General features: G+C 39.9%; 1 protein-coding gene across 3 annotated transcripts in view; it reads left to right on the top strand.

Annotated features, from left to right (window-relative positions):
- The window catches only part of TENM4 (teneurin transmembrane protein 4), a 593,501-nt gene that overhangs the window by 450,922 nt on the left and 116,177 nt on the right, over window positions 1-26,402 (top strand). For all 3 annotated transcript variants that reach the window (XM_050973321.1, XM_050973325.1, XM_050973318.1), the window contains 2 exons: window positions 4,188-4,388; window positions 21,468-21,653. In XM_050973321.1, coding sequence (XP_050829278.1) covers window positions 4,188-4,388; window positions 21,468-21,653 — 387 coding nt within the window. The remainder of the gene's footprint in view (window positions 1-4,187; window positions 4,389-21,467; window positions 21,654-26,402) is intronic.

The raw sequence follows: 26,402 nt of genomic DNA, 5'->3' as shown, positions 1-26,402 counted from the left end.
TCAGGATGCATTCAATTAGCCTTTTGCTTTGATTGTTGTTCTGTAATTGTATGGATGGAGGCAATTCAGAATCGGACTAGCACTTAAACAGAACAATAATAGGCATCTTAGAGGTACAATAGATGGATACAACATAAAAATGATATGTTGTCATAACTCCTCGTTAGCTATCATACTTGTTCAATAATTGGATGAAAAGCTATCAAATGCTTCAGATAGAAGAATCTAGTTGAAAGACCAGAACATCTAATCATATGTTCAAATGTTCTTATTAAAGCATCGTTTCCATTTACACATCTAAACGTATAATTACTTTTACAGTGCTTTCTTCTCTGCTATGCTATGCCAAGCAATTTCACTTGCTTACATACACAAAATGATGCCATGTGAGAGAAAGTCCCTGGTCCTTGTCAGATTTAAAAGCTTAGAAATGCTCAGGACTTGAATTAAATTTTGCTTCAAAGTCACATATTATTTTCATGGCATTTCCATAGCTTTTTTCTCACATTAGCCCCCCAAACATTTCTCATTTACATTTAGATTTACAGCTGCTTTTAGTACTTATCTTTAATCTTTTTGTGTAGGAAGTCACCTGCCAACATAAACCTTTATCTTCCTGAGTCTGTGACTGCTTCTTACTGCTAATGAAAAAGTGAACAGTTTTCAAGTGTATAAATCATTCAGAGAGTATAAATATATATCCAAAAAGTGCATTATTTAAAGAATAATGTTCAAAACTTTTGAAAACTATTCTCAGAATTCTATGCTGGTGACTTGATAAATAATTATTCTTAAATTGTGCTTCTACAAGTACATATATAAGGCCTCTTTGCCGCTTGATAGATTAAAGGCATCATTTGATACACTTAAGCATGACAATGGCTTGAATTAATTTATGGTTGTCTTCATGTATGCAGGATAAAGATTATCTGAAATGGCTTTATTTTATAGGCAATGAAAATAGGCTGAATTGAATTCAGACATTCAAATGGCATCTATTCTAGCAATTCTTTTGATGTGTATAATGTACTGGAGTGGGACATCTCTGATGTAGCATGGCTTCAGTGTCAGTAAATGTTAGAGTTGAAGACAGTATCAGCTCTTGTAACAATAAGCCATCTCTTGTGAAAGCCTCATTTTGGCTTAAAGCACAATTCAGTGAAGCTGTGGGGCATGAAAACCCAAAGATTGTGACTACTCAAGTATCTTTAAAGCATCTCTGTAGACCTCCTATTTACTAGATCATATCTTTACTGGATAAACAGAAATGAAAAGATCCTGATTTTGCCTTCAGCCAGAAGTGTTTAATGTGTGTAAATCAGAGTGGGATTTGCCCTTTTTCTAACAGGAGCCTTTATTTCCCTGGTCACGTTTAAAGCAGAAAAGCCAGGCACTGCTCAGTTATTTTATGTTATCACTGTAGCAGGGGACAGTGTCAGTCCCACTAGGTCAAAACTTGAAAAAGGAGAAAGAACAAAGAGAACATGGTTTTTCTTATGGGCTGTTTAGTATTTTTCCAAGCTTGCATGTTTTTGATACTCAAGGCATAATTTGTATTACGTTGTGATGGGGGGGAAGCAGCTCAGAAATATGCCATGTGGGAAATCTTGAGAACATATATACATACACATTTAGATTTAGTAAAAAAGTTGATTTATACTATTTTTTAAATTGCTTTTACTCTTTAATTTCTCTTCTAAGAGGGGCCATCTGGTATTGATTACTTTTTATTATTTCTCAGTTCTCGTAGCTTCACTGCTTGGTCCATGTTTGTAATAGGTTTTCATTCCAGGGTTTCTTCTGTCTTTTCTTTTTCCCCCATAGAAGTTCAGCAATGTTTATAAAACATCAGCCAACAATCCTATGTGAGATTTTCTTTTCTCTTTCCTTAGTTTATTGGCCTATATTTTATAAGGCATGGCCTAAGCCACTGAGACATTGCAGGGAGGGGAGCAAATTTAAGAAGTGAAATATGAGAAGTTACTCTTTGGGCACTGAATAAGCCTAATAACTTGTGTGACCAATGAAGCATGAAGCATATTGGGGAAGAGTGTAGAAGAGGCACTAACCTTGCTTGCTACATGATTTATCTCCCTGGCAAAGATTCTGCACAAGGCTTAACTATAAACAGGGCATTTTCCAACCAAGAATTTGGCCATTTGGGACATTTTCCAACCAACAACACAGACATGGGATTTTTTTTTTCTTTTCCAGGTATACTAGATCTTGGCAGCTCTGCCCTCATGCCCAGCTCCTCATCTCTGCTTCTCCCAGAGCTGAGCAGCTAAATTTGTCAAGCAGAACTCCCTAAAAATATACCATTGTACTCCAAATCCACTAAGCAATTGATTAAGAAGAAAGCAGAAGCCTGTAATCCTGTCCCAGGGCCCTTCCCATGGTGCAGAAAGCCTAAAGAGATAGATCCAGTGAGGCTGAGATTAAAGTAGCCGTTGTGTGTGACATTTTCTGAAAGGGCTCATTTCAACATGAAAAATGGCCTTGGGATTATGATAAATGGGGGGTTCTGACATGCACATTCCCCTCCTATAATCGTCTGTGTTAGAGCTGAGATAGCAGATTGTCTGCCTCCTGTGATGGAGGCCCCTGTAAAACTCACCTTTTTCCCAACTGACCTTCAGAGGGGATGATTAATTGCCTGGAGGTAGCCTCTTGTCAGTTAGCCTGTGATCTTTGTTCTCTATGTTCAAACCATCTGCTGAGAATGGACGAGGCTGCTACTCCATCCCTTGGTCCTTTTCATACTTATTACTGCTGAGAAAGAACAGGGCCAGGGCTTCAAGGGTCTCATGCTAAAATTGGCACCCTCACTCTCAGCTCACTAACAGTGAAGGAGATTTATGGACTCATCCTTTCCAGCCTCTCAAAATTTTTGAGGATTGTTCCAGCTATGAGCAGAGCTCCAGGAATCAAACAAAAAAGAAAATTCTCTCTCATGCCTTGGGATAGTAATAACTGAGCCATTATTTGTCAGACTGAGAAGGGTTTGAGAATCCAGGGAATTATCAGAGCAGCTGTTGTGTTTCCTTTTAAGGTTTCTGGATCTTAAACAGGTCAATGGAATTCTTATTAGCTTTTCCAGGGGTAAAAACTGAACCACAAACCTGTCGTGTATGCGGTAGCCATGTTCTGCTCTGCTGTATCAGAGCCAGAAGCTGGACAGTTTTCTGTGCTACTTAGCCAGACTGACACTTGTCACCAATCCCCAGGGAACTGCCACACACCGTTTCAAAAGACGGGAAGAATTTCTCTAGGCTGTCCTATCAGCTTTTATCTATAAATAGACGATCAACTCCTCCAGTCGGTTTTTCTGGGAGGGTGTCTGGTGCATTTCATATTTTCGATTGCTGGGTGAAATTCCCCTGTGGGCAGAGCAGCTGACAGTTGCCTACAAAACACATAACTCAGGAATCAGGGAGGGAGTACATTTGGTCTTTTAGTGTACATTGCTATACCCCTAACTAAATGGTCTCTGATCTTGTTAGGAAAATGCCTCTTTGTGTGGGGGGAAGTAAACCTCAAACATTTAAAGAAGAGTATTAATTGATCAAAAATAAAACCAGAAGAACACCATTATAAAAAAGGCATGATTTTCTTTTAATCCTTATTCCAGGAAAACCATCTATGGATATATTTCAGTGTGAAATTTCTTTAAGTCTCCATGAAACCTGTATAGATTTAAGCACATTCTTCAATTTAAGCATGTATTTTTCTGAATAAGAATGTCAGCTTCTGCTGAACCTTTATGCAAAATTCTCTCTCAGAAAACTAGGGCGCAGCTTCAAATTCATTAGTAATAGTAATTTAGGTTATTCTAATAGAATAAATGAAGACACACCATGTGTACGATAGAACAATATTCTTAATCTATTCTTAATTGATATTAGCCTGTTCTTACCAGAAAGATCCCTTATTAGTGCAGACCTGCATAAAAGAATGGATTGCATCACTAGATTTTACTCCGTTTTTCACGTAGGTGGTTTAGGTCTCACTGCCTTTTAGGGCCACTGACTTCTTGCATGAAGCATCTGTTTTGTTCACAGCAGGGCTTTTTGGTTAAACCTTGAGATACTGTGTAAATATGTTTGTGTAGACAGAAGTCTGATAGCTTTCTTCATGAAATTTCCATTTGCTTTTCTTGTCTGCTTCCTCTTCCTTCTCACATGTAGTGGACTGCATGGATCCTACCTGCTCAGGACGAGGCGTGTGCGTCCGAGGAGAATGTCACTGTTCGGTTGGCTGGGGAGGAACAAATTGTGAGACTCCAAGAGCCACTTGTCTGGATCAGTGCTCTGGTCATGGGACCTTCCTCCCGGATACTGGACTCTGCAGCTGCGATCCCAACTGGACTGGCCACGACTGCTCAATCGGTAACGTCAGCACTGACTTACTGTTGGTTTTCCATTAACTTTGGGAAACACTCAGATGTAGCTCTGCAAAAAAGGTGCTACAGGTGTATTCCAGTGAAGCACATGTAGGGCATGACTAGAAGGAGAAATTCCATGGCTCAACTACATAAATAATTCTGCTACCATTGCTGAGCATAGAGTAATATCATAAATAACTCCATTAAAGCCACCTAGGCTTGCTGTTGTTCATTATATGCCTGTTAATGTAATTGATGGTCTACATATAACTTCTTGTTCTGATCCTAGTTCTTGATGAATCCCAGGACCACTAAAGTGTCTGTTTTGATTTTTAGGAGATGACTAAATAATCTTTAGTGCCTGTAAACAAGAAGGACGATTTGGTAATCTGTCAGATCTCCTTTCCCTTCTGAATTCAAAGCTTGTGCTTTTCTGGGCTAGAGGAGGATGAGTGCCTCATGAGGTTCATATTAAAAGACTCTCTTCTACCAACTAAAAAAATAAGTTTACTGAGTGAAAGTATTTATTAGTACAAGCAGCTACCAAGAAGACAGATTTTTATGGGCAGCTTTGTGTAGACGTTTTGAACAACGACCTTCATTCCTCCTCTGAATGGGCATCCTGCTCAAAATCTGCATCAGGTGTGGGAATTGAAGGCTAAAGAAAAACTGTTCAGGACCCTTTTCTTCCAAATCCAATTAGCTCTTACATAAGACCACACTGAGAAATAGTTGAATACATTAAATGGTTAGAACCTACAGAGCATCAGTCCTTTGGCTTTTGTCCTGTATTGTGTGCTCACAAAAAAAGAGACCTCAGCAATAACAGTTTCTATACCTTACACAACTGCAGTGGAACTAGGCCAGAAATCCAGGGCAGCTCAGTATAGACAGTAAAATGAAAGGAATTTTCAGCAATGCAACCCAAAAAAAGCTATTAGGGGAGTAGATAAAGTAGAAAAATTATGTAAACAACATTTTCACTGAGGAATTGCTATCAGGAGTAAAGAAAATCAGGTTAACTGTTTGCAAGTATTTTAGAGGAGTCATTTCCAAGGATGAGGAAAACTGATTAAACTGGTGCTAAGAACATAAGAAAACGCTTTTGACAATCATCATTTAGGCTGGGTGTTAGAAGCTTGTCATAAAGTAAAATTGACTGGACTGAGGATTAATACGAAGAGGAGGCCTACTCTACTTGCCTGGAGCTGAAGCTAGGTTGATCAAAACTTTTGCAGATGTACTTAGGGAAGCTATCGTGCATTGAAGGGAAGATAAATTTGGTGCCAGGCTTTTCTTTTCCCCATATTAACATCTTCAATTCCATACTCTATGAGTTTATTTTTAAAACCACCATAAGGGGAAAGGTAGTCATGTATTTTGTAGCATAGATCATAATTGAGTCATTATTCTGTGTTTATGCAGAGGTTTGGGGATTGCAGGGATGGATTTGGAAAAAAATGTTTATTTCAATGTGCAAACAGAATTCACCTTCCCTTTGTTAACCTGCAGGGTCATGTACAGATGATTTATAAGTTTTCTTTATACTGCTTTTATAAATCCATCTAGTGCAAACTTTCTTTGGTAGCATGAAGTTATTTGAGACAAACTTGAGCATCATTCCAAGACCTTTTTTCCCACTGAGCTGCTTGTAACATTCAGGTTATTGTGCCTCACAGCTAAAATCACAGCTAAGATGATTTGTAAACTTCCATTTCTAGCCCAGACCTTTCCACTGAATTGATGATTTGATTTGAAAGACAGATTTACTCACAGGGTATGTGGTCCTTTTCTTGCATCATTAAAATTGAGGGAGCAGGTATGCTATTGCATGTAATAACACGCTGCCCAGCCCACTGGGGTGGAGGTTCTGTAGAAGGGTATAAAAGGGACAGATTTTTATTGTCCTATAAAGCAGGACCAAACAGAACAGAAGGATTACTAAGTGAAAGAGCTAAGTACTTGCAAAAATCACCCTCAGCTCAGCAAAGCAGTTAGAACTGTGTTGAGTCCCAATGAAATGTATAGAACTGTGCCCATATGGATTTTTGCCAAGGATGGCCTCTTTCATGAACCACATGGAGAGGCAAACCCTGAAAACAGCATAATTATCTGAAAACCCAGAATATGAGCAGGCACAGTAGGTTTTCCAGCTCTCACCGCCTTGAATTTAAGAATAGCACCTATCTACAGTGCTGTATGCTGTATTCATTTAGGTTATCAGGCAGTATGGAAGCAGTAGCTGAAGTCTGTGGATTGTCATATGTAGAAAGTAAAACTTGAGCCTCATTGAACCTTAGACTGAGTCTTTCAGCTAAGTAGGTAGATTTTAACTGCCTTTGGTGGTAATTTTAGAGAACACTGATTACTGGCTAAAACCCTCACTTTTCACAATACAATAATATTACAGAGATTTCTATTTCCTGTTTATACTATCTTTTTTCATTCCACTTAGCATTCATAGACAAGCTGTCTATGGAGTTCATTCTCTTGTGAGAGAATCCCATTCTGAACTGCATTGTAGGAAGAAGTAGTTATATGGTTTGGGGTTTTTTTGCTTTCTTTATCTGCCCACTGCCAAGACCTGCTGAGATGGGGCTGCTGTCATACTACCTTAGACTTGTCACTCAGGGAAAATGCTTCTCAAACATATTCCACCATTTCTTGGAAGGGACAGTTTGTAGAATCACTTTTCCCTCAATATACACTGTTTTTTTGGCTGAATCCCAAATACTAGAAAGACTATCTTAGAGAAAGGCACAGAAGTAATTCCAAGAGATAACTTGTACTAAGCAATAAAAGTGGTATTTTGTTTTCTCCATGGGATAATTAAATCACTTCCCTTTTGCATCTTAGTACTGTTGCACAAGCAAATTCAAAAAAGGCCTTTATAACCCCATTCAGCTAAAAAGTCCAAGGCAATGCTTGGTAAAAGAAAGGGAATTAAGGAACCACTTATCCTATCTCCATTCCTCCAGTGTGCTATCACAGATTCTCTGTATCCCAGGCTTTTGAGGAGCTATCTCCCTTCACCTCTTATGAGCCCTATCTGGCAACTAATGAAGCCATTATGGGGCAGGTGTCTTAACCTCTTATTTTATGAGTATAGTGGGAAGAAGGAAATGCCTTGTTCTGCAGTGTGAAACAGAACTTACTAAGTGATGCAGTCTCACTCCTGACCTATTTAAACTGGGCTATTTCTAGCAAATCCAGAGGCAGCACACCACATACCATAAGACATGTTTGCTGACTGCAGTGCAGTGAGTAGGTGAGTCATGTCTTCTGCACTGGGGGAATGCACCATTTACCAGAGGGATCTCACTGATGCATCAGTATAATCCCAGGCCCATCAAAACAGTATTAGGCTTGGATGCAAAATCATTTTTAAAGGAATTAAGTTATCTGGTGTTGTCCTTCACTCTCCTCAAGTTTAAATCAGTGATTTTCGCACTGTTCTGTCTTTGGTAGTTGACATCTTTACATGCATAGTGTTCATTCAAATAGTTGCAAAGTTGAATATACAAAGCAGCAATAGAAATTATGTTCTCTGTGTCTTAAGTGTACTGACTTTTTCTGGGCAGTTGTCTGTGGTTGTAGATTGACCTGTATGCAGATAAGGATCCCTTCTCCATCACTCATTCGTAATGACTCATGCAGTTTATGCACAGTTGACATCCAGGCAGTAGTTCAGACCCTTAAAAATACACTGGAGAAAAGCAGTAATAGGAATAGTACTTTGTATGTGTTAGTCCTAAATTGCCAGTGGAGACATAAAATCATGGGCTGCACATTTAACGATAAGACTTAGAAACTGGAAGCTGGGGCTCAGTAAAGAAGTAAGAAGTTATGATATCTTACATCATATTTTGAAAAGACTGAGAGAGCGTGCCTGGCCAGAGACTGAGGCTGAGCTTGCATGACCATATCTCATGAAATCTAGTACTTTGGTCCTATTATTGCTCCTCTCATCCCTTCTGCTGCTAACATGGTTTTCTGAGGATATGCCATTTGACTTTATGACTGCCCTTTTGTCCCCACTGTGGCAGGGATGAAATGCTGCTTCCCAGTGACTTACTGACGCACTTTGTTATGAAGGTCTACGAACACAAAAATGTTTAGGCATTTAAAATTTGCCTTGAGCAAATGCAAATTATCAATCTCTTTGTTGTGGAGAACTATATATGGCAGATATTCCCAGATAAACTTGTCCTCCAAGCTCAGTGGAGAAATAGTGTGGGTAGCCACAGGGTAGGAGAAGACCAGGTATTTACCCACCTTCCATGACTTTACTTACTTCAGTAGGTTGACAAATTGGATTTAAAATAAAACTAGCATGGTGTGTGAATCCATGTCTCTGGTTGCAGGGAAGCCATATTCTTATAAATTACTGCACAATGAATTGAAGTCAGTGGAAGAGCTCCTATTTACTGTGCAGTTGAAGGCTATTCACAAAGAATGATTGGATTTAAGACCTGTATCAGTTAATGGTAATGACTGAATTTTTTAGTATTAATTTCATAGTATAGATTAACAATAGTGACAGTCTTTCAGGTAGCACGTAAGAGTTCCCCACCACAAAGTTGGTACAGTTCACTGAAACAGGCATCTTTTTTCTAATCCAATTAATAGATAAAGAGATCATGAAGAATGAACTTTTAAAGAGTTAAGCTGAAGTAGATGCATCTTTACATCACAATGTCTTTTTTTCACCAGGAATTGTGCAGGACTCTATTGCACACACACACACACACACACACACACACACACACACACACACACACACACACACACAGTCACAGAAGCAATTCTCATACATTTTATCACACCATGTCATATCCCATTTTCAAACAGCTAACACAACATCTGTGATATCTGTGATAAAATTTTATTTCCTTGGGCTTACTGGTGTCAACTTTTGCAAACAAAATCCCATGTTAATTTCATGCCATGCCCAAGGCCACCAAGATCCTTAGAAAACATTCATATTCATAAAGTCTTCCTTTAAATAGTCATTTTCTTCAGGGGTAAAAATGTCTCTGTAAAAGATGGATATAACAAGAGCTCTGACGTGGTAGAGGCTTGTAGCATGCTGCAGACCAAGACTGCTTTTAATGCCTAAGAAGTTGTTGATTTGTCTTTTTCTTAGCTTTAAAACACATGAGGAAGAAAAAGAGAACCAAACCTCAGGATGCAACACCTGAAATTGATAAACATCTTCATCACTAAAGAAAAAGTCACCAGACAAGGCTATGTAATCAAAAGCCACCTTGAATGCTCTTTCTTCATCTTGTAACTTGTTCATCTCACTACCCTGGCAGACCTATAGGAAACATTAGTCTGGGGTGATTGAAACTTTGGTAGCACAGTGTCTTCAAAGCTGGTCTTCAGAAGATACCATCAAAATCTGTTCTGGCTCAATACCTAAATTGCAGATTCAGCCCTGAAAGCCTTACTTTGGTCCTTTAATGGTCGTTGAAAGCCAAGAAATGTTTTGTACCAGCAGGAATTTCATCCTCTGCCTTGCAGAAGCATAACATGCTGATTTCTGAACTTGTGATCTTCTCCATTTTGTACAGAGAGAAGTAACTTTTCTCTCAAAGGAAGAGTATGTGCAGACCAGTGCACACACAAGGCTCTCACAGGTTCTGCCTGGCAGATATCTGCTTTGTGATTGTGAAGAAATTAGTGAATCTAGAGAATCAACAGTGTTAATAAGAACTATCATTGTGAAAAACATGAATTTTTTCATGTAGCTGAGTTTGTGAGTGCAGATTTTAGCCTACCCATTGCCAAGAGGAACTTAGCCTTTAAAGGCTTCTAAGCTTTTTATTAAAAATGCAATAAAAGACTAAAATCTGCCCAAACCTTTGAAATAAAAGCATTCAGGGAGGCTTTCATTTGTATATCCTTTTACTCCCTTTCCTTTTGTTTATTAAAAATGTGTGTAAGGAGACCCTGATGTGGTGGAAAAAAGATAATAGTTGAAGTGGGTTGCAGTTATTTTTGTGGTGAGTCCAATTCTTCAAAAGTCCAAGTATCTTTGTGCTCAGCAGATGAAAGGGACATAATAAAGGGAGGGAGAGAACTCCCACTAAGATAGAAAATACAACTTACCTTTCAAATGTGAATTTCTGCTTTAAGTCTGATAGCTGAGAAATTGTTTTAGGACATTTTCCTAGCCAACCAGAGATGCATCAAACTTCTGTCAGCTCTGGGATGTGTTTAGGATCTTCCTTTTAACCCCTTCTCTGCAGCAGTCCATGCAGTCTTGGTCAAACACAACGACAAAGGGAAGATTGAAGGAACTAAAAACTTGTGTTCTAGCTGTCATTTCAGACTTGGCCAAAACCAGTGGAAGCAATGATATCATCAGTCTGTCTCTGACCATTAGATCACAAAGCATTTGCTCTGATTAAGTCATGTCTCAGGCTGAGAATAGTGTGTGTCCAGTCATGTAACAAGCAGTCCCTGGTTCTCATTGACCTTAGGCATTCTGTGATGAGCAAAGCTTCTCTCTTGTATCAGCAGTAATCAGTGAAAATTTATGGACCCTTACAAAGGGCAGTGGGAAGACTATTCCATCCCCTGTTTGCTTCCTGCAATGATTTGGGCTAATTCCCAGCATGCCAGTTTCAGTTTAGCATTCTTCCCTATCTCCAAATGTGACCTCAGCAGTCACACCATGAGCTCAAAAGTTCTTTTTGTTTGGATCAATTATGCTTTGTGTTGTGGACTTTTCTGACTGAAAACAGCAATGTTGTACTGGAATCAGTGGGACTCATGTCAATCTGACTAGTTTGAAAAATTTCACAACACCACAAGATACTAAATTCCATGTTTAAAGGAGAGTACAGTTATAGTATCATGTTTTGAGGATGACTGAGCAATTAGCATGTTTGCTTTTATCACTGAGAACTTATAATTTCTATCATTAAGTCTCAGATGACCAAATTTTGGCATCTTTTCCTTTGAAAGGAGCCTCTTAATTTTTGAATCTAGACCTCTGCTGCTGACTATTCCTACTTTTAACCAGGATACTGCTGCAATATCAGCAGGGTGATACTTGTGCAGAGTCAGTCTCTGCCATGATCTACCTTGATTATGTTGGATAAAGCCACTCATGGCCTAACAAAGATGGTTGTACGTTCCATGTCATGGCTTCTGCGCTGGCATTCAGTCAATTCCATGCTGTTGTTGGTTGTGACTGTCACCTTACACTCCAACCCAGTTGGAGCTCATCACAATCAGAGTTCCTGCAAAAATTCATTGGATGTCTTCAGGTTCATCAGATCACATTTGAGACACTGAATTTGGTTGCCCAGAGAAGCTGTGGGTACCTCATCCCTGAAGGTGTTCAAGGCCAGGTTGGATAGAGCTTTGAACAGCCTGTTCTGTTGGAAGGTGTCCCTCCCTATGGTGTAGAGGAAAGAATGAGCTGGTCTTTTAATGTCCCTTCTAATCCAAAGGATTCTATGTATCATTCTCAGTTAGAATGTCCAAGGTTAGATAATAAGGAAAAGAGTCTGTGAGTCAGTAAAACAGAATAACATAAAAGCTAAACAAAGAAAAAGACAATATAAGACCAATGATTGTCATGTAGTGGATTAGTGTCTATTAAAGCCCAGAAATCCATGATTTAATAAGCTGTCTGAAGTGGATGCACTGGAATTAGTATATTCTCTCTGCCCCCTTCCAAATTACAAGGTGTTCACACTCTAAAACATATCATCACAATTTGCACTAATGAGCACTTTCTTATGATGTTGACAGACAAAAGTTAGAAAGCTCTTTGGAGAGAGCTCTGCTGCTTTTCAGTAAATGTGATCCTTTTCGGATCAGTGTTGAGGCATATGGACAGCAGAGCAAGCAGAACCCTCTGGAACAGCTACTGCTGTATCTCATTTGTGTGGATAGACAGACATCTAACTTTGGGATATGTCAGCTCTGCATGTTTCATACGTGTTCTGTGTTTCCTTTGGAAAAAGATGAATAACAATAAAATTTCTAAGTTCTTTGGCAAAATGTTGTCTGAAGAGAAAGGAATCCATATTGGGACTGAGCTGTGAGTAAGGGAATCCCAAGCAAATCTAGCTTGTGATCACTTCAGCACACACTGTTGACTGATCTATTGAAGTTATTTTAGAAAAAAACAAAATATACAGAATTGGAAAATAAATCAGTTCTGTTTAAGCATGAGCAAAATGCTTTTCTGCTGTCAAATTATCTCTTCCTTGCGGACAGAAGGGAAATCAAAATTAGCCCAGGGAAGAATTCTTTCTTAGGAACTTCATCTAATATATTAGAAATTGTTTCTTTTCTGGGAAGCTTCAACACATCCCAGAAAGCATAGAGATTCAATTAAGCATCAAAGAGAAAAATACAGTCCTGCACTTTGGGATATTTATTTTTATTCAATAAATCTCGGCTCCAGGACTGAAGCCTGACAATACCTGGCATTTCATGTCCTGCTATTCAACAGCAAGAGGCAGTTTAAAGTACAGTTCATAATAATAAATAAATGGAAGGCTGACATGAATATGAAAGTAAATCACAGCCATAGAGGAGATGCTTCAGACAGAAAGTGATGGTCAGTCCTTACCATTTAAGGCAAGGATGAAAAAGGAGTATAAATACTGTAGGAAGTATCAGCTGATAAAAAACACCACAGCACTTTAATGGAATTTCATCGCACAGAATTACAACTTTCCAGACAGGAACTGGAAGACCTTTATGCAAATACAAAGCAAGCCAAAATTGCACTTCAAAGTGAGATACTTTTTTAAAAGACATCCCAGCTTTACCAGTGTACATTGTGCTGCTAATTGTGTCTGTTGTGCTCCTGTTCTCACTGTTACTGACAAGAATTCCCAAGAATCCCATTGTGCTCAATCCTATATGGTTACAGAGTTAGAGGCTCAGTCTTGGAGGGCACACATACATCAGTTTAAGTATATTACTATACCAAACCCCTTCATTACTCATTTTGGAGAAGGAGGGTGAGTTCCAGGGGAGTTACAGACACATCTCCTGGATCTGCTCAGCACCAGGTGAGGAGCTACTCTGCAGATTATTTATTCATCTCCAAATGAGGTATCTCAGAGGCACCCTGGTTCCTGATTTGGATCTCCAGAGGGAAATGAGACATAGAAGGGGATTTGCAGAAGCCTTTCATTTAAATACAAAGCTGTTTATGCCAGCAAAGAATTAAATACCAGGAGAAAACTGGGGGGAAAAAAAATGAAGTGGGGTTAAACTTTTGGATCTAGTTGAGGGCCAGAGCTGGAGATGGGTCCTTATTTTTATCAAGGATTTTCACCAACCCTTCTCCTAGATACAGCTTAACCACTTTGAGTGAAAAATCTCTCTCCTCTTCTGTGTTTTATACCTCCTTTGTGCATACCCAGTCTTTCCTGAAAGTGCAGAGGTGCCGAGTTATCCCTCCTGCACATGTGTTGGAGACCTGTACTCAGTCCTCCTGCAGAGCTGGCAAGAATCAGCATTCAGGCCAACTCAGGTGTCCTGGTTAGGGTCACTCTAATGCAGGTTGTGTATTCCCCAATGCAGGCATTCTGGGATGCTCCTCAGGGCTTTGTGTTCAGGAGGTGAAAATTCAGGTGTCCGAGTCACATTTCAAAGCCATTGCTGAGGGTCAGTGTTCTTCCTGATGAGGGGTGATAGCAAAGCTGGTGGATTCATTTTCAGTCTCTAGAGAGCATCCTTTAATCATGATTTCCTCATCCATGGAAAGAAAATAAATAGCTGTTACCTTTTAGTTACATTCAGTTTACTGAGCTGTGTAAAACACATTGAGGCCCTTGAGTGGAGCAGAGAGTCATCAAAGTACCAAAAGTTTAATTGCTCTCCTAAGAGGACAGGTTTTATATTTATAGACATAAATAATTATTATTATTTCTACATTAGTAATATTTACATATTTGATGTATGCTTTAAAAATAGATAAACAGATTATTTGTTTAAAGGCATTAAATTATGCAGAGATTGCTTTCAGGACATGATCTCTGAAGGAAAAATGCATCCCTCAATTAATGACATGGACAGAACTTGCACAATCATTCCCTGATCACTATTAAACCAGGATGGTTTTCAGAGGATTTCATGGTGCAGATCAGCTACTGGCAGTGACAGAAAATCTACACCTCTTCTTTCAAGTTTTTTCTTGCTCCTTAATTTGATCCTTTCCTTATACATTTGTAAAAAGGATGGTTTTAAAAGCTAATGTGCTTTATGTCTCTTTCAGTAACAGCACAGGAGTTCATGTCACTACAGAGTTATCGAATCACAGGAATGAGAGTTTCATAACACTGCAAAACGTGTTTTGTTACAAAGAATGTCTTTAGCACTTCACTGCTATCTAAATCATTCTGTTCACAACCTTCTGGTTTTTTCATCTATATATTTCTTGCTTTTCCCAGATATTCCCCATAAATTGCCTTCTAAAGCAGGTTGTGTAAACAGGCTTAGCTCCTCACCAAACTCAGCTTTTTACCTCTGTGCAGTGCCTCTCTCCTGTGCTTTTCTGGAAAAAAAAAAATCTGTCTGAGGCTGGAAATTACCTCAAATGAGCCAACTTGAAATGGGAAAATCCTAGTTACAGCAGATTTTTAATTATTAAATTTTCTATTAATATATTGAAGGTCAGTGGAACTGACCCAGTTTTCAGGAAGCTCTGAGCAATTTCACCTGATCTTACATTTTATCACTAAATCCATATTTATTAAAGGATTTAGCAGACAGGTCAGAAGCAGCTAAATCTCTGATTCTGCATCACATAAATGCTAAAAAAATTTTTTCATCTGCATTGCTCTTCTCTAAGCTGAAAAGCTTTAAACTGTTGTCAAGCCAGTTTGAGGATATGTGGGGGGATATGGGTAAACATGTAAAAATGGATTTGCTAGAAATGAAGCACAAATTAACATCATTATCCCTTTCCCAACTCCAGTCTTTAATGTAATGTGAAAATAATGTGAAATTCTGAATGATGCCATTTCCTGTGTTGGAGGCTCCTGTGTCTGTTCCATCAATTAAAAAGGGCCATGAGCAAAGCACTACATTGTTGGGTTAGTGTTTGATGGGTTTCTTTTCCCACTTTCTTCTGAAATATCAAAGACAACATATCAGACTTTTTGTTCTTAAGGGGACAGATTTATGCCAGTTTTTAGCAGGATATGAAAAAAAAAGAGAGAGAGAAGCAGGTACAATTTTTTTTTTATTTGTCGGAGTAATTGCTTTAGTATTCTAACTTCTGAAGTGCTGTTAATGGACTGTGACCTCATTATAGCTGGCACAGTGAAAATGCAGAACAAAAAGGATAATCTTAGCCTCAGATAGTTGAGATTCTTAAACTTTAAGTGAACAACAACAGAGAGAGACGTGCTGATGGAGTCAGAGTAAAATTACATTACAGTTTTCATCAACACACTGTGGATAAGTTACGGCACGTCAGCAGCCACTGTCAAGATTTTGGGTAGGATTCAAGATGGATTAGGATTTTTAAGAGAGCTTTGAAGAATTCTGAGGCAGTTTTAACAGACTATAGGGAAGTCCCTTGCCCAGTCTTGAGGAGATAATGAGGAAAAAAAAAAAAGGAAAACTATTTGTCTAAAAACTAGCCAGCAGACATTCGAGTCTGGGCTCACAGAATCACAAAATGGTTTGGATTGGAAAGGTTTTTAAAGGTCAGTTAGTTCCTACCCCCCTGCCATGGGCAGAGGCACCTTCCACTTGAACAGGTTCCTCTGAGCCCCAGTAATGGGCTGATTCCTGGTGGGGATGAGCAGTTGAACAGTGTTAAAACAGAGCAGGTCCTGGAACTGAAGATGAGCCATTTATTTATTGATTATTTGCATAAAAAATGAGCAGAATCATATTGGAATGTCATTATCATTTCCTAAGAATAATGTTTCTGATAACCTGGGACCTCTGGGTGAACCACCCCAAGCTCAACAATGCCTTGAGCACCGTCTTCTCCAGAAATTCTCCATGAAAGAGGTTTCAAGGGAATCATTCTCTGAACTATACCTCTTTCCTTCTTGACCCACAGAGGGCAATTAGGCTCGATTCAATTCTTCAGGCAAGACTGACATAACTTGAGGTGAGATTCAGGCAATGCAAGACATCACTCCAAGACAAGAACGTGACAAAACCCCCCATGGGATTGTTGATAGGAACTTGATTCCTTAGAAGAAAGTCTGCATCCATTAATCAGTTACTATCCATCAGTACCCTCTGTTAAGTACAAACATAAGAGAGCAAAATTTAGGGTAATACTTAGAGTCCAGGTGTTTCTCATGGAGGTGCTTTGCTTGATTGTACTTTTTGAGGACCTTAAGCCTCATATTTGCTCTTAGAATTGGGCACCAGATTTACTCAGAGGATCCCCTCTCTTCAAGGAACTACAAACAGCTTGGAGAGCTACACTGAAATGAGGTAAAACAGTGAACTTCTAGGAAAGGATAAGGAGTGGCTAAGCTGCTCATACAAACACTGGATGAGATTAAAGATGAAAGGAAATATTTAGTCACCTTTTGGGAACAGCTGGTGTGAAATATTTTAGAGGCAGATCTTTTATGCACACGCAGAGCGTTCTAACTAAGCTTAAATAGGCAGGAGCAATATAGTGCAGCTGGCCAGTCTGAGAATACTGTAATAGGAGAATTAAAAGCTTTCCTTCTCATTTGTTCACGCAGCTCAGATGGTAGCTAATCATGTCCTCTAATTTTAACAACAGAATTGGGAAATGTACCAAAAAATGCAGTTTGTAATAAGAACAGAGGTGACAAATTCTGTCCCTGGGACTCAATGACAATAAACTATTCACCTGCACTTTTCTGTAAAGCAGTCTTAGCTGTCTTTTTCTGTCCAAAAAGACATGTATTTAAGTGGAAGCTTAATCTGAAATCCATTTTGATAATTTCTTAGCATGCCAGAAGAAAAGTAAAAACTATTCTGACAATTTAATTGCTCATTAGAAACCTGTGAGCATTTAAGAGGGCTGTGTTGTAAAGGACCAGGGTATGTAGCAGGTTGTGTGTTGTAAGGCTATTTAAACTGTAGGGTACCCATCTATCTTTAAGCTGGCACTAAGTGGAACATTTAGTTTTGAGAGTTTCTGGCTCCTGGTTTCCTTTCAGAAATAATTAAACTACATTTTAGGGTGACTGTCCTAAGTAGTTTGTTTCACAAGTGTTTTTCACAGCTGGGAGTCTATATTACAGCCCTTGGGGCCTGGGAGTCCAAACCACCTCATATATCCATTATATATGAATTACACATTCGTAACCTGGAACCTGCACACTTCTGTGTGCCTGGGTGGTGGTTTGGCTGGGGTCTCAGCTGGGTGGGAGATGAAACCCAAAATGTTCTCAGCATTCCCTTTCTGGGTTAGCCCAAGATCTGTTTGTTTATACCATGCAGTGCATATCCCTGGCCCACGTGTGCAAGACTGTTCCTTGGCAGCATGTTGTCTGAGAAATATTTCAGTCAAGATGTAAATGTCCTGGGGGGTTTTCCATCCTTTTTCATAGGAATGATTGCACAGAGACTCTTCTTTTCAGAACATGATTTTTTTTCTCTCTTCACCATTTTTGAATGCACTCCATTATCCTAGTTTGACACCTTTAAATAACTCCAGGAAGGCTTCTGACTGTCACTATTCCTATTACCTCTGGGATTTTTTCCTCCACCACCAATCTGTAGACATCTCACGTTTCCATCTTAGCTGTAGGACACAAGACTGCATATTGGGACATCACAGTTTTCATGCACCTGTCTCAGAGTTCACATTTATCTGTGGATCCATCACTTTCCTTCTTTATGCCTTGGTTACTTTATCTGAAAAGTCCTGCACCTGAGTCAGGGGAGCCCTCGGTATCCGTACAGGCTTAGGGATGAGAGCAGTCCTGAGGAGAAGGACTTTGGGATGGACAAAGAGCTGGACATGACCTGGCCATGACCTTTCCTCTCACACCCCAGGAAAGTCAGTAGTGCCCTGGGCTGCATCAAAGGAGTGTGGCCGGCAGGGTGAGGATGGGGATTCTGCCCCTCCACTCTTGTGAGACCCCACCTGGCATGCAAAGATAATCAGAGGCCTGAGGAACCTCTGCTACGGGGACAGACTGAGATAGTTGGGGTTGTTCAGCCTGAGGGACAGAAGGCTCTGGGTAGACTTTATTGTGACCTTTTTGCTACTTAAAAGGGACTTACAGGAATGATGGGGACAGACAGTTTAATAGAGCCTATATGATAAGAAGAGGGATAATTGTTTTAAACTAAAAGAGGGTAGATTTAGACTAGATATAAGGAAGAATTTTTTACAAAGAGTTAGAACAGGATATAATGAAGGTGTGAAGTGACCAAGTTGGCATCCTCTGGATTGCTTGGTAAGCTGGGAGCAAGAAAAATTGCATCTTATTTGATATTCTGAGATCCAGCTTCAATGCTTATGCATAAAGAATGTAAACTAGTAACCAGAGAAGGGATTGCAGTCTAACTAGAGTAGCCCTATGGTAAAGGCATGCTGGAAAGCACCAGAGGCTACAATAATAATTTTTGGAGTTTGGGCTTAAATACCAGTACTCCCAGACTTCGTATTTTCTCAACGTATTCCTGTCAGCTTGCTGAAATTTTAGCAGTATAAATCTAGCTTTTGATTTTTAATCCACTGTTTCCTTTAGACTTTGTTTATCAGGTCAGCCAAGGAGAACCAAATTTACTTTTTTTTTTTTTTTTAAGTGCATCTTTACTGCTATATTAACCAACTTGCAGGTCATGTGTTTTCATCACCACCCTGACCAGCCCACGCTCCATTGCAGTGCTGTCTGGCAGTTGAGGAAAAAAGTAGAAAACATTTGTCTGGACTCCAGCCCTTCAGCAAGGATGAGTTTCAATAATTGCCCATCCCTTATGCTCTTATTGAGTACTGTAGTATGATATTACCTCCCTCGCAGCTAGGAGCTGTGAAAATCTGTCTCTCAATGCCAGATGCAAAGTAAAAACTTCTGACAGCAACTTGAGCCCTTCCTCAGCCATGCCTTTATTTTTTGATAGTGTAATTTCCATTTGCTTCCAATAAATCCTACATTAGATTCTGTTACATCTCAACAGAAAGTGGTATGTGCACATGCTCTGTTTAAGGGGCCAAGATATCCAAATAGTTTTGCAAGTTTTATTCTAAATGATACAGATAAGTTCCTGAGTGTCTTTAGCCCATTTGAACTCCTGAGTTGTTTCACTAGGAGGCTTGAGCATATAGGACTAATGTTTGAGAGGGCTTGGAGACATCCACAATGCTGCAGTAAAAGGAGTTTTACTGAAAACTGTTCCACCACCCCAAGCTTTTTGGGAAGCAAGAGCTAGATATTGTTCTCACTTGAAAAATGAGGTGTTTTCTAGACATGCAAGGCATTACTGTTGTTCCTATCATAAATTACTAGTCTCCAAAGAACTCTCTGTTCATCATAAGGGGCTAAAGACCTCACAGCTCTCTGCTGTGGTGGAGCTGCAAGGAGCTTTCCTACTGGAGCTGAAGTGGGTATTCCAGCCCTATGTCAGGAGCATATCAAAAGTTCTTGAACAGCCCAGGTGTCGTGTAAATGGGGTATTCATTAGCAAAAGACTAAAATAAACATTAGTGTGGCTGAATTTCAGTCAGGTGTGATGTTAATGCAGGCTGAGTAGTTTTGAATATTTTATATGCAGCCAGTAACACAGAGAAAAAATGCACATTGCAGGGTACCCTGGTACCCCTTTCTGTGCTTCCAGCCCAGTCCTGCTCAGCATTTCTTCTGTTCACTTCTCCATGTCCCCAAAAAGAAATTGTATCCTTACCCTGTAAAATCTATAAAATGGCTTAGTGAAGCTAAAGGCTTGAGGTCAAAACCTTTGGGAATTTAGAAGCGCTAGGCAGAAGTCAGAGAGAAGGCCTTATAGGCTGAAATACTGTGAATTGCCTCTCCTTCAGTTGAGGAAGGGAGAGTATAGTCAGGGCTTAGGAGAGATGGAAAGTAGCAGCCAAGTAATGAGTCTGGAGAAGAAATAGATTAATTTCATTTCATCTGCAGTGTTACACTGCATCAGTATTTGGGCTTTGTCTTTTTCCTTGAAATCAATCCTGTATGGTAATGGTGGCAACAGGCACTTTAACACCTGATTCATGGGTATCTCTTCTCCACCAAGTCTCTGCTTTTCCAGACAAATACAATGTAGATAAAAGCATGTTTCCCAAATTCATGCCAAGGCTATGCCAGGTTTTAGGCAAAAGTCTAGTGCTGGATAAAAATATTATGCCTATGTCCTCAGGCCTGCTAGGGCTCAGGGAGGTTTGGGAAGGCCATCATCCCTGAAAAGGCAAGGTCCTTTAGGTCTTTGCTTTTTGGCGGTAAGTACCAAAATATCCAGCTGTGACTGTGCTTCCATTAACTCTGATAAGACTTGGGAACAACCACCATCCCATCAGCTCTAGTGCATGTGGCTCACAAAAGATACGATTGTACCTCTGAATGTCTGAGAGGGGATTTTTAATGGGTAGTAGGAGAATAGGGACATAGGATGTGCAGATTTGGTATAAATAAAAATACCCTTTCTTAAATTTAAACAGAGAATAAGGATTTTAATGAATCCCACCCCAAAACCGTGGTTTCAGAAGTCATAAACTGGCTTTGCAAGCACTTAACTTTAGCTTCAGTAGTTTATCAGCACATTGTTTCCACACTTAACCAGATTTTAATTAAATGTGACTTCCGTTCTGCGTATTAGGAGAGCCTTCCCCTTTGGATTTGAACATCACAAAAGCTTGAGGAATGCAAGAGAATTAGAAAGCAAATAGGAGGATCAATCACAGCAGACCCTTGCAATCCATGTCCATCTCTTTTTTGTAATATACTTATTAGATTCTTATTGTCAGGAAGGATTAGTGTTATGAGCTCTAGGAATTCCTTTCATTGCCCCATAAGGTGAGGTAGTGAAGTGTGTCTGCTTTTCTTGACAATAACACTCTGGATTTTCCCCCTCTCCCTTCTCTCTCTCCACCCATATCCCCTCCTCTCTGTTGTCTCCTCTCCCACAGAGATTTGTGCAGCGGACTGCGGAGGACACGGCATTTGTGTCGGAGGCACCTGCCGCTGCGAGGAGGGCTGGATGGGCACAGCCTGTGATCAGCGAGCGTGTCACCCACGCTGCAATGAGCACGGGACCTGCCGGGATGGCAAGTGTGAATGCAGCCCGGGCTGGAACGGAGAGCACTGCACTATTGGTAGGGAGAAAGAAAACCCGACTCCTTTTAAGAGAATAATTGATGAGCAGGGAGGAGACAAGGCGCATGCTTAATTGAATATGTGTGATCTAGTGTAGCATGAGCACCTTTGTTCTTGGATTTCAAATTCGGACATCATACATTTTCATGTGGGAACAAGACAATATGTCCTTTCATTTGTTGGAGACATGGCTGTATATATTTTTTATTTGAAGTACACCTATGTGGTGTTTGACAAGCCTTTAAATGTCAGCTGGAAGCTTTTTTTGAAAACATCCCACTTTACCTCTCTTGAGAGGTCTTTCCGTGGCCTCCAAGACTTCTCTGTACTATGGTGACAGCATTTTTAGAAACATGCATCTGATTTTAAATTTTCTTACCTTTTATTTGCTACATTATTTGCACTGTCACTTTGCTTGCCAGTATAAAAGAGGAAACTGCAGACAGATGATTTCTGTCTGGTATTTAACTCTGTCTTGCTTATCCCTTGTCTTTTCTGCTATCTTTCTAGCCATTTCACTTCCCTCTGGCTTTCCTTCAGTATTCCTCATGTGATGGCACTACTCATGAGCTCTCTCTGTCATGTCTCTTATTATGGGTGTTATTATTAATAAGAAGCCAACAATATGCCTAAATCATGCAAAGAGCTTCAGTTCTCATATTGAGCAATTTGCAGCATCATTAATGAACTGCCTTGGCTTCACCTTTTTCCTTCTCTCACTTAACTACTTAATGCATTTTCCCTTCTTCCTTCTTTCTGATTGTCAAGCATTTAGCCTCTCCAGTTCCTCTTCCGTAGTCATGCTATTAAATCAGTAGCCCTAAACTCCCCAGATACCTTTTATTGTATATTAATAGAAAACTAAATTAGTGAATCCAGTTCTATTCTCAATAATGCCTGTGTGGACCTGAAAATATTCGGTTGACTTTAAAAGAATTATTCCAGAATGAAAATTCTCCTTCAGTCATTTTATTTTAATCAGGTTCTTTAAAAACAAGAAAATTTACCTCCATGTTACTTTCATTATGTCATGATAACTAAAAATCACACTTCATTAAGACTAACCACTAGCAATACCTGGGCAAATATCAGCATAGCTATTGTGTGGACTAGCAGCTTAGTTACATGAGACATCACTTCCCTTGCTTGAACACCAGGTGCATTTGCACACGCAAAGACAGGAAATGAAGCCTGATCTCAGTATTTTAATTTCAGCATTAGGATAATGGTACAAACCATATCTGCGGCTCAATTCTACTTATCATTTATTTATGCTAATGTCACCCTATCACATTATGGTCTCCACATGCATCCCCCTAATGAAAAATATCTAGCCTTTAAAACTTCCTCTGTCTCATTAGACATTGCATTCTGCTTTCTTGTTGATATCCCTAGCAGCTTTCATTTCTTTTCCTGAGAAAGGGATTGAAAAACCCACGTTTCTTAAATGACTTTAAAATGAAAAGAGAGCAGTCCTGTGTTAATTGAAATCCTGTTTCCATAATATTATTTTATAGCCTTTTATTCAAGCAGTTTGATTTGGAAAGCAGCACAGATTCATGAAAAAGTTTAAAAAAAAAATCAGCAAAAGGTCCCAAATCCAGGGAACAGTTTTATATGGAACTTATTTATGCAGGGAAAAAAAAAAAAAAAAAAAGCCTGATTCATCCCCTTAGTGCCATTTTATTAGTTCTGCTGTAAAACCAAAATGCCATTAGTTCAGTATATGATAATTCTCCACACAGCTGATATGCCTGGACTGTTTTCGAACAACAAGCTTTTATCTTTCATGGTAATTAAATTTATTTGTAGTATTCCTCACTCTAAAGTATGAATGTTATGGGGAAGGCCAGCACTGCAATGCAGTCAGCATTGAGATTTTACTGGCGCACACTCTCATTTTGTGTGCTGCTACCTTCCTGTTGCAGCTCTGCCTTGGTTTAGGAATCATTCTTGGATATGTAAAGTGCTGGAGCAACTCTGTTTCTTTTCACTTTCCTCTCTCCTCATCTCTTTGCATGGTGATTTAAAAACAAATTTGTACATAGTCTCCTGCCTCTGAAGCTGTAAACACTATTTCCTACAGAATATTTCACTGATAAATGTGTAGAATGTAAAGGAGATTTGGCAAAGTTGTGAATACCCAGGGAAATTGAATGGTTTTAGCAGAAGTAATAAGCTAGTTATGTTGGCACAAATGAAAGGACATTGACTTGAAATTACATTAAGTACATGGAAAGCATTCCCCTTGTCCTTGTGTAATTTCCCTGCATGGCAAATTGTTCTGTTGATGGTAATTCTGTATATGTCTGTGTCATGGCCCGGTTTGCTTTAGCACTGACAAGCAAAAAACCCCATTGCTGAAGTGATGCTTTACCAGTATTGCCGTGTGTGCAGGTAACACGGTGGAAATGGACCAGTAGGAGACCCTTCTTCCATTTCCTGCCAAGCATGTGTGAGAGTAAGACATCCTTTTGTTTTGTAGGTCATAGGAGGCTCTTCCTTATGGTGTTCAAGGTATTCTGATCCCGGTGGATTAATTTTGTTTGCTCCTACAAAGAGTTGTGTCACTGAATGTACTCTCTTGATTGCTCGCATTCAGAGATTTCATTAGAGTAACCCCAGTTAATTCCCAACTAGGAAATTGATGCCGAAGCTTGCATTCATCATCCCAATTCAGCAGACTTAGTGCAGGAGAGTAGAGTAGAAAATTGATTATCTAACTGCAGGAATCCTGAAACCCAGCAGAAGGGTTCAGTCATTTTCTGGAAGGAGCAAAACACACCATGACAACATCATCAGTGCCAGACTCCTGTGATAGGTTCTCCAGCATGTTCCTAATTCATCCCTAGTTAGAGACATTGCAGGAATTCAAGTTTCTTCTGTTCTGGCCCAAACTACATCCAGAGAACATGGTGGGTTTAGGAGCATCGAGTTTAAAGATGAAATAAACCCTCTTACTGTGAGCTCTGAAAGGCAAAATTACAGCTCATGTCTGTAGTAGGCTGCTCTATGGGTTTGCCTCACAGGAAGCAGAGCAGAAAATTTCCTGGGTTTAATAAAGAGTCATAGAATCACAAAATTGTTTGGACCTTTAAGATCATCTAGTTCCAACTCCACTAACATGGATAGGGCATCTTTCACTTGACCAGGTTGCTTCAAGCCCCATTCAATGTTGTCTTGAACACTTCCAGGGATGAGGCATCCACAGTTTCTCTGGGCAACCTGTGCCAATCCCTCACCACCCTTAAGTGTAAAAAATTTCTTCCAAATACCCAATCTGAACCTGTCCTCCTGCAGCTAAAGGCTGTTCTCCCCTCTCCTATGATTACAAGCCCTTGTGAAAACTCCCTCTCCAGCTTCTATGATTCATACAGCATTACTACAGCATAATAACAGGCAGAGGGGGCTTCCCTTTATGGTGGAGTTGGGATATTCACTATCCTTGAACAGCCTGGACACAAGACCAAAGCCCTCTCTGGAAGTTCAGTTGCTGCAGCTAAATACTCCAGAGTCTCTGGAGACCTAAGGGACCAGCTAGTTCTCCAAACACTCCACAGCCTACCTAGAAGGATTTCAAAGCACCTCAGTGCCTAATCCCCATTGATCTCCGCAAAAGCCACATGTTTAACTCCTTTCGGAAATCTGGTCCTGGCACGCACGGGTGATGGATGCAATAACAATGCCCAGACAGGCAGGCAGACAGCCTGTCCCACACCGGCTTCTGCTTATGGCGCCATCAGCCTGGGGTTTGTTTTAGATAGCAAAACTGAATTTTGAGAAATCTGTCCCTTTAAGTTTGCCTTTCATCAGTCTTCTGGCATAAATAATCACACATGTTCTGAATAACTTAGGTTGTAATCAGTGCCTCTCCATTTCTGCTGGAGCAGCTGGAATCCAGACAGGGCACATTACAGGTGGATCCTGGTCTCTTTTCCCCAGCTTTCTAACGCATCACTTGTGCCCTTTGATCCATAAAGCAACATGCATGCATTGCCCAAGACAAAAATAAGCCTCCCAGTGTCTGGGGAAGGCTCTTGCTATCTTGTAGATGTGATGCTTAGGGACAGGGTTTAGTGGTGGACCTGGAAGTACTGGGTTAGTGGTTGCACTCGATGATCTTAGAGGTCTTTTCCAACTCTTATGATTCTGTGATTCCACCCACTGCCCAACAGTCAGTGCTCAAGTGCATCCACAGCAGAAGCTGAGCTGTGTGAGACCCTCTGGCACTCACCCTGGCTGGTTGAGATGGGTGCCTTTGGGCAAGAGAAGACCATGGTTATAGCAGTCAGTGGAAAATACACACTTGTTGCTTTGTTCTGACATGATCTTGAATAAATCTGAAGGTAATCTGGCCTTAAATAGTTTGGCAGCATATTTGCCAGTAAATATTAGGCACAGATTAACTTCAAAGACAGTGTTTTCCCTGACCCTGTGGCATAAACTTCACATGCTGTCCCTAGTTCAGCAATGGATGTTTACTTTCTCCTCTCCTTCACATTTGTGTGATCTCAGTTTAACTCCAGTGATTTCCCTGAGGCTCTGTCCACTTTACCTCATAGGAAAGATAAAGGGAAAAAGCATATTTGGGAAATGAAGAAGGAGAGTGTAGTGGGAAACAAGTCCTTCTCAAGGACCTGCCTGCAGCATCTCTCACCTCTCTTCTGTTCTCTCCCTCCCTCTCTGCAAGCCAAGAGAAGTACATGTTATCATTCCCATTGTGCTTCAGAAAAAGCAAGCCAAGTCAG

Source organism: Serinus canaria, chromosome 1 (genome assembly GCF_022539315.1).
Source record: "Serinus canaria isolate serCan28SL12 chromosome 1, serCan2020, whole genome shotgun sequence".
Lineage (NCBI taxonomy): Eukaryota > Metazoa > Chordata > Aves > Passeriformes > Fringillidae > Serinus > Serinus canaria.
Note: the sequence above shows the minus strand (reverse complement) of the source record. Positions and strands in the feature narration are given on the sequence as shown.